General features: G+C 41.7%; 1 protein-coding gene across 1 annotated transcript in view; it reads right to left on the reverse strand.

The window, feature by feature from the left end:
- Positions 1-8,984, reverse strand: part of Spef2 (sperm flagellar 2) — a 165,666-nt gene that overhangs the window by 415 nt on the left and 156,267 nt on the right. Inside the window, 3 exon segments of the mRNA XM_048802898.1 lie at positions 3,309-3,431; positions 3,622-3,870; positions 8,447-8,626. Coding sequence (XP_048658855.1) covers positions 3,309-3,431; positions 3,622-3,870; positions 8,447-8,626 — 552 coding nt within the window.

Genomic DNA, 8,984 nt, shown 5'->3' on the forward strand with positions numbered 1-8,984 from the left:
AAAGAATAAAAGAGAGAGTATTCACCATTAATTAAAAGAAGATTGTAATACCAAATTAATAGTTTCTACAGATTTGTGGAGTTTTAGAGCAGCAGACGACTTTTCTATGCCAGGGACAGAATGCTCTGCCTTTCATCTACTGCTACTAACAATTATGGCCCGATTTTAGCTATAAATTTAGCCAAGCCTGGTTTAAATATGTCTGGAGTGTCTGATTTTTCTCATGCTATGGAGTATCAGATAACCACACATCAGCTCATTTCTTCTCAAACTAACTTAATAAGGTTAGCATTAGTTATTATAAACATAGTATTCAAAGAAGACCTCTTGAGGTCGCTTGCCCAAGGTCACACACTTCGTGTGTGTGTGTGTGTGTGTGTGTGTGTGTGTGGTTCCAGAGCCCATTTTCATAAGTTCAAAGCCAGTTCACCTTACAATAGGAGCAAAAGTTAAAGTTTATCATCATAATTACACATACTCAAATTTTTTCTTATACGTATTTAAAAATGTTGCTGCTTCTAAATACAGACCTTGTAAACACAGCAGATAGGAAACAACCTTCACTTCCCACTGTTTATAACAGCAAACATTTTAATCTGAAAAACCACACTCGAGCTTTTGCTTTGCTTATCTTGAACGATCTTCAAATAACATCACTGTGGTTAAAGTTCATTTTAAAAATGTGATCTACTAACTTGTTCATGGATATCTGGAGCAAGAGACCCAACAGGACAAGTATGACTGTCTCTGAGTCTTCAACTTTTTTTTTTCTCTCTCTCTCCCTCTTTTTTCTTCCTTCCCTCCTTCTGATTTTACTAATTCTGTGGGGTCACTGATATCTGGATATCTGGATGGCCCTTCAAGGGATCAGACCCTGTTCTTCCCAATCCTTCTCTCATGCCCTGGCCCTGGTCTCCCTTTCACCTAGCATGCTGCGCAACTCCCTATCCCAATACCAAAATCCATGCAGGCTTCCTGTCTTCCTTTCCTTTCCCTTCCCTTCCCTTTCCTTCTTCTTTTTTTCTTTCTTTCTTTGCAAAAATGAAAACAGAGTACCTTACTGGAAAGGGACTCTTTTATGTTAAATATCAAATTTTAGGCTTTTCAGATCATTGACGCCATGCTTGTTGATTACAATCATATGTTGGGATAGTTTTCTGTTTCCCATCCTCCCATTTGGAACCTTCCATGAAGTTACAGGGAGGAGATGTAAAAGAAAGCAAAAGTTGAAGGAACTGAGCCAGGCCCAGTGGCACATGCATGTAATCCCAGCAATTTAGGAGGCTGAGGCAGGAGGATCAAAGGTTTGAGTTCAGCCTCAGTGATTTACCGATAAGCTAAATGATGGGCCTATGAAGCCCATCTTATATTATATGACAAAATGACATGATATGGTGTGAAGAAATCAATATCATATCACACACCCCTGCTCAGAAGCCTATTCATGCTCCGTTGCTTTTCAGATCAAATCCCAATCCCTGGGGTTCTTCGCAATCTGGCCTGATTTTACTAATTCTGTGGGGTCACTGATATCTGGATATCTGGATGGCCCTTCAAGGGATCAGACCCTGTTCTTCCCAATCCTTCTCTCATGCCCTGGCCCTGGTCTCCCTTTCACCTAGCATGCTGCGCAACTCCCTATCCCAGTACCAAAATCCATGCAGGCTTCCTGTCTTCCTGCCCCACTTTCCAAAACCCTGGCCATCTTTTAAGATGCAGCTTATCCTGGGCAGATTCTCTCCATGCTTCTAGCATACAAATAAGTCGTGTTTTGAATTCCTATAATTTTGTACTTGGTTTACTTTAAATATCATTCTCTTGAAATTCCTGAATGTAAAAATAAGTGGAATGTGCTTGAGAACAGCAGCTAAGTTTGGTACTCATTTTTCTCTCCCATGAAAGGGTACATTACTGGTCTCAGTAGTAGCTGCTCAGTATCAATGATGCAAATAGCCACCATTTATGTAGCATTTTTCACATGCCAGATGCCATGCCAAGAACTACATGCATGGTATAACTTATCCTCACCAACGCCTTTTGAATAGGAAAGGCTGTTTTCCACATTTAAAATGAGATAGTCAGAATTAGAGTCAGTTAAAATCAGATTAGATAGTAGTGGACGAGAGATTCTAGCCCATGGCTTTAGGACTTCAGAGCTGAGTTCTTAAATTCTGTAATTATATTTCACTCCTGGGTGTGTTTAGTGTCTTGAAAACTCCTGGTTTGTTAGAAATCAATTTCAATGAGTACTAATACAGGTAATAAAATTTAATATTAAAGGGAACCAGCAGGCTGGGGGTATAGCTCAATGGTAGATTGCTTGCCTAGCATGCACAAGGCTCTGGGTTCCACTCCCAGCACTACGAAACAAACCAACAAAAGTGGATCAGCATTTCAGGGAAAATAAATTTGGGTACAAAGATATTTAAGACTGGATAGTTTAATTGCTGGGCTTCTTCAAAAGATAATAGACTATTTCTGAAAATTCAGGAGAAAATGTTTCTTAGACCACCTGTGTTTACCAAAGTGAAAGTGCTTTTATCTTAAGCTCAGCAAGCCCAATAAATAACTAGTAGGAGTCAAATAGAGAGACTTCATGCTGATTAAAACTGGTATGTGAGAGGACATAGCACCTTGCACTGTGAAAGTAGTTGGTGTCAGTCTGTGCCCGTTGAGCCCTTGCTGTCACAGACCTGGGACTAGCTTCAGTGGGCGCACCTTTGGCCTGTGTGGTGAGATGTGCTTGGTCACAGTGTGATCTCTGAGTGGTCATTCCTTTCTTCCACTGAGCTATCCCATTTTCTCTGGGTTTCGTGGTCAGCCTCCCCAGCTTGCACACTGTTTCCTGATGGAATTGGTATCCGACCTGCTGTATGCACTACCATTTCTATTACACACACAGTGGATACCGTGATTTAAATATGAAGAATATGTCAGCACTTGGCTGAAGACCATGGTCTTGGTTAGCTCTCTTTGGCAGGAGGGATTCTATTCTTCATACTCTTCTATTAGTGTGCAGCTTCACTACGTGAATAGAATGACCCAGAACCCTGATGGTCCACCAGCTGTAACTGTTACCTACCTCCAGCCTTGGTCGTAGACCTAAGGTAGCACTGTGCTCATGATGAAGCAGACCCCAGATACAGAGATTGCCTCAACTGCGCACGAGCCTCCGGCCCAGTGGCTATTGGAGACTGGCCTGTTAGCCTTGTTCAGCTTCTTCTCCTTCCTACTAGCCCACATTAGAATGCCCAGCATGCCCTGAGCCTGAGCCCACTAGAATTAGGATAACTTTGGGTCATACTCACGGGAATTTTATAGTCTGAATAATTCGCAATCAGGTCCTGAACAAAAGGGTGTTTCAAGAGAACGGAAACTTCAATTGGCTCCAGGTTCTTGGCACCTAGGTCCTGAAATGTTTGTATGAAGCTCTTTAAGGAAAAACAAAAGTGAATTTAATTAGCTTAACGTTACTACAGATATTAAAGAATGCTTTTATGTGCAAATGGAAATTACTATAACTTTTATACAAGATATATTTTCAGAATAAAAATGTGCTTGAAATTGAGGGCAACTCTCCTCACATATGGGTTCTTCTTTTACAAAACAAATGGAACCAACCTCTGCATAAATGTTCTCTGTCTTCAGGTGACTGGCAAATCTGTTAGTGTCCTGTACTTCATTTCCTCCCCGGAAGACCTTCAGTAGTGTTTCCAGGGAGATCTTCTCAGTGTTGATATTTTCAGGGATTTCTTCTGGCTTTGGCTCCCCTTCCTCCCTTTCCTCCTTTAGTTCACTTTCTTCTTGTGCGACATTTTCCTCGGGTTCAGGAAATTCCTCAGTGTGGCTCATGTCAGTAGAGAAGGAGGTCTGCCAAATTCAAAGAGGAGGGTGTGAGCTCAGACTGACGCCCCCCCAAGCAGCACAGAGGTGTGGAAAACACCAACGCATCACCCACCGAGGCAGGGGAATGATACGCCTACCACAAACTAAACAAAGTGGGGAAGAGAACGCACGGGCTGCATCAAAAATCACAACGTCAAAATCCTAGACCGATTTTGCTTGTAGTGGTCAGAGGCCTCAAGGTGGGGGTGTCTTAGCCATCCCCATCTACCCTGTTCTTACTGCATTGCCAGGTACGTCAAATTCCTCCACAAAATGAACACTGAAATAAGTTAGGGTAAGTGGTGAGAGACTTCTTGACATGAGTATAGAATTTTAACAGGATTTGTTTTTGAATTTATTGCAGCTGAGGTTATGGCAAATTAATTTCTCAAGCTTGACAGATTCTAGGAGCTTCAGGAACATTTCTTTGGATACTGGAGGGTAACCCAACCTAACACTTAGCAGGCAAAATAGAAAACATGTTGAAGATAAAGTTGGAATTTTTTTTTTTTTACTGCTGTTCTTTGAAACTTGGATAACAGCTGTGAACTCAGACATCACATTTTGATTCTTGCAAAGAATAAATTACCTCCAAAGTAATTTCTAACATATCAAAAGCCTGTAATTATAAATATAGGAATTGATTCTGAATAAATATTCATGGACCCAAATACTTTTGAATATGGATAATCATTCAGTATTTCAGGAAAAATAGAAAGCCTATGATTCCAAAAATGGGGAAATGGCACAATAATCCACATTTCTGTAATTGAATACTATACTGCCATGAAAATTATCTTTTATAAGAATACCTTGTAACACACACACACACACACATACAATCCCAACTCATGGCAGAATAAGTATAAAAAAAAACCAAAAAAACAACATAATAAATATACTAGGTACCCCTTTTCTTATGTATCTATCCTCATTAATAAAAATAAAGGGCATAGATACTTTACAGTGTTAAAAGTGATTACCTCTGGGGAGTAGAAAGGACTATTTATTTTTTCCTTTGTTTTATAATTTTTGAATTCTCTATAGTAAACATCTATTCATACGTGTGTGTGTGTGTGTGTGTGTGTGTGTGTGAGAGAGAGAGAGAGAGAGAGAGAGAGAGAGAGAGAGAGAATATGCATGTTTTCTAATTATGATCATTTACCACAGGGAAATGGATATTTTGGGATATTGGTTGGCCAGATGTCAGAGAATCTCTGAATTCTGATTTCCTAAGAAAGAAAAATGTGTTTATTTAGGAGGGTTCCAATGTCTGTAAATATTTAATTCCTTAGAAGTATTAAGTGCATAGATTATACAAATTCTTTCCAAATATAAGTGTTCTGCATACAAGAATTATGACATGTCATAAAATTAAGCCTCTGGTGCTCATCTGTTGCCAGAAGGGATTTTGGAGGCACTATGGGAAGTGTGATGAAGACAGGCTGCATTTGCTTTAGCTCTGGGTGGTCACCTGGCTTTAGTGTGGGGGGGGGGGGCTCTGTATTATTTGGTAAGTCAGCTTGAGCTACAGAGATAGACCAAGGAAGGATGAAACATGGGGGAAGACTTACAGTTGTTTATGCAGAAAGCAAAAGCAGAATTTAATTGACTCTTAAAAATAATAGGAGGACTCTACCAGTTGGAGATTTTGGAATTTTATATATACCCGTATATGCACACTTCAACCTCTACTCCAGTTAAACAATTGAAAATGCTACATGGCAAGAAAGTGACCCTGGCTTTAGTCTCTCGACCTAGGAATCTTGGAGATCATGGCATTGATTACCCATCAGTAATTTCTTAGGGGCAACAGAATATTCCGTCCAGAAAATAAACAGGGGATGTGAAACATCTTATTGAAGGAAAGGAGAATGGGAAATTTTCTACTCAGAATGTAGCATGGGTGCTCTGTGGACAAGATAAAGCCAAAGTAAAGGACTCATCTGTTAGATGAGCAGGCAATGCCAAAACAAACAACCACCAAACCTGGCCGGTCTGGAACTATTTCCATATTTAGGGAGGGATTTGTTTTTAAATGGTCTGATATAAGCATTATAAAATACATGAATTTTTTATCCAAAAGGTGAAAATGTAAAAAGTTGACATTTTTGAGTGAAGAATCCCAAACTTATTAATGTCAGAGGATTTTTTTTTTTAATTTTTCTGTTTTTGCTCTCTGGGGATCAGACAGAACAAGTCTAGTGCCTCAGTGGAAGGATGGGAAAGGACGGAGGTCTAGGTCAGACCAAAGGAGCCAGTTCAGCATCCTGGAGGTGCCGAAGACTGTGCAAGAAAAGGGTTTCTCAACAGAGACAGAAAGAGCCATTTTGAATGTGGGTGTAGGAACAAAGCCAGTCATGCCAGCTGGATGAAAAACCAGTGTTTTGAATGAGTGATTATGTGTAGCATCAAAAACACTATGAGAGTCCCATTGTTCTCTAAGCAGGGGAAAGGTGACGCTGTCCAGCACTGTGTCACACTTGGCTAAGTCTCAGAGATAGGCCTCGAGGACTTCTCCCAAGTGCATCCCTGGAATGGTGCCTGCACACCTTCCTGGCCATGTGTCACTCATCCAATCAGCTCAGTCTCACATCTCAGAAGGCAGAAAATGAGGCCAGTTCTGGGAACAAAGGTGGGCAAAGCATCAAAAGAATGAATGAAATAGAAATTTATGCACTTTGAACCTGAGGGCCTCAAAATACTCTTGCCAAGTTGCTTTTACAAAACTTGTGCCTTGTGGGAGGTACGAGTTCAGAATTTACTAAATTCAAATATCACGACCCCATGCCACACAGGTTGCAGAAAACGGACCATTTTCCCCAAATGTCACTTGTTTAAAGATTCACCAGGACTAGTGCATTACTGATGAATGCCTTGATCTTGAGCTTCTTTGAAATTACCCAAGAAGCCATAGTTTTTAAACATGTCTGAGCCGCATTGAATGAAATCAGCATGAATTGCAGAGATGGACCAAGGAAGCATGAAACATGGGGGGAGATTTCCAGTTGTTTATGCAGAAAGCAAAAGCAGAGACTGATTGAATGTCTTGGGAGCAAATACAGATCTGCTGTAGTTGTTATTTCCAAGCAGGCTCCTTATGGCCTCCTGGGAGGAGGTTGCCCAGGAAACAGGAACACAGTTGGAAAGGGCTCAGAAATGGAATAGCATAATTGGAGACAAGATGGTGAGGACCAGGGGTGAACAAGATTGGGGGAGGCGGGTAGCTCCTGTGTTTCAAAAGCTCCTAGGGTTCATTCCAAGTCAGGAACAAGCAGGAAAGGCTGTGAGAGAGACTTGAGGTGCCATCCCTTGCCCCTTCCCCATCTGCACACCCACATTTGGTCTCTGTTGTGTAGCAGCTGTTCTGTGTCCTTGGATTTTAAAAGAGCTCCTGAGAGCAGCACCCAAAGGGAGCGCTTTCCTGGATGAGGCACTAGCATAAATTGAATGAGCGACTCAGGGACTCAGCACCTCAGTGCTAGCTGGCCTGGCTGCCACCCAAGGAGGTGTTTGTCTGTTGCTATGGCAACAGCTCTACCACAGCTTCCTTTCCCCAGATCTTTTCAGCTCAAACCAGTTGCCTGGATCTCACTATTGCCTCTGCCTGCCCGGGATGCGTTCCCTCCTCCTCTGTGCCCTGCAGACTGGACTCCATTTCTTTCACTCTCCCTCTCTCCCCTCCTTCATTGTCAGACTGGTTCGCAGACATTAAGAGAACACTGACTATATGAAGCTACTTTGGAGGACACAAAATGGGTTATAAGTTGTCCCCGACTCCAGGTGGGAATAATTGAATAGCAGGACTCAGTGGATAAACAGAGTCCTGCCTGAATTACTAGGTCTCTTTGCTTCCCTCTTTTGCTGTCCAGTCTAGACTACCTAAATATCCCAGAATAGAAACAAGCATCCCATCAGGACGGCCTCAGCTCTGTCCCCCAAAGAACAGAAGAACCAAAAGCCACACAGTGCAAACGGGCACCTCAGAATGCGTTATTTAGTGCCTGCCCTGAGGTTTTGCCACCTAACAAAGCAAGGCAGTGTCCATCCCTAAGAAATCTGAAGGGGCGTCTGTGTGGCATCTTGATATTAAGCTTCGTCTGGTGAGGGTGATACAAACTGCCTGCAGACTTCAGGTGGCCTGGCTTTGGCCCAAAATACTGTCAACAGTCACATATGTGTGGGAGCACTAAGGCCTGAACCTGCTTCATACAGTTTCCATAGAGCACGACAAACAGATTGGGGTTGATGTCTTCTTTTTCCCTTCTCAGGGTCAGCACTACATGCAAAATAAACGCTGTCCTTTCCAGAGCAAACTTCAATCTAACAAGAAACTGAATGGATTTTGATTCTACCACAAAAGTATTTGATAGAATTGGGGTCTCCAGTTCTTCATGCAACTGAGAACATCGCTGTTGAAGACCCACTATGTGTTAAGCATTATGTTGGGAACTGAGGGAAATATGGAAAACAGCCAGAACCGAGTACCTGTTGAATGGTTTAGGATCTTTTGCAACCCCCTCCAGAGCCCAGAGTTAGCCCCTTTCTGAAATGTGATTACCTTTTCTGCAGCCATCATGGGAGTTTCAACCAGTGGGAAGATATGGGTCCCCACAGCCACACTGAGGGCCCTGTAGACCCCTTCCACAGTGTCTGGGTGGCACGCAAAATAGAGCAGCATCTGAGTGTAGTCGAGCTGGGGTGGGTCCTCCTCAGAGTCAGCAAACAGCCTAAAGAAAAACTGTCACACAAAAGAATTTCAATCAAAGACAAAATGGGCACACTCTGGAAGTAAGCAGGTCATCAGGGCAGTGAAGAATCCCTGCAGGAGCATTGGAGTGAAGTTTCTGAGGACTGAATTAGTAATGAGTGGTATTAACTGAAGAGCAGTCTCAGTAGAAAAAAGTTGAAAAGCAGGATTCTGAATTCTAATGTCCAAAACAATTGTGTGCTAATCAATTTGTATTAACATACTCAGGATAATGCAATAATTATATATAATGAATATATATACATGTAATATATATTTTATATAATATGTATTATATGTATGTGTGTGTGTGTATATATATATATATATATATATATATACACACACA

The sequence above is a fragment of the Marmota marmota genome, unplaced genomic scaffold, assembly GCF_001458135.2.
Source record: "Marmota marmota marmota unplaced genomic scaffold, marMar, whole genome shotgun sequence".
Classification (NCBI taxonomy): domain Eukaryota; kingdom Metazoa; phylum Chordata; class Mammalia; order Rodentia; family Sciuridae; genus Marmota; species Marmota marmota.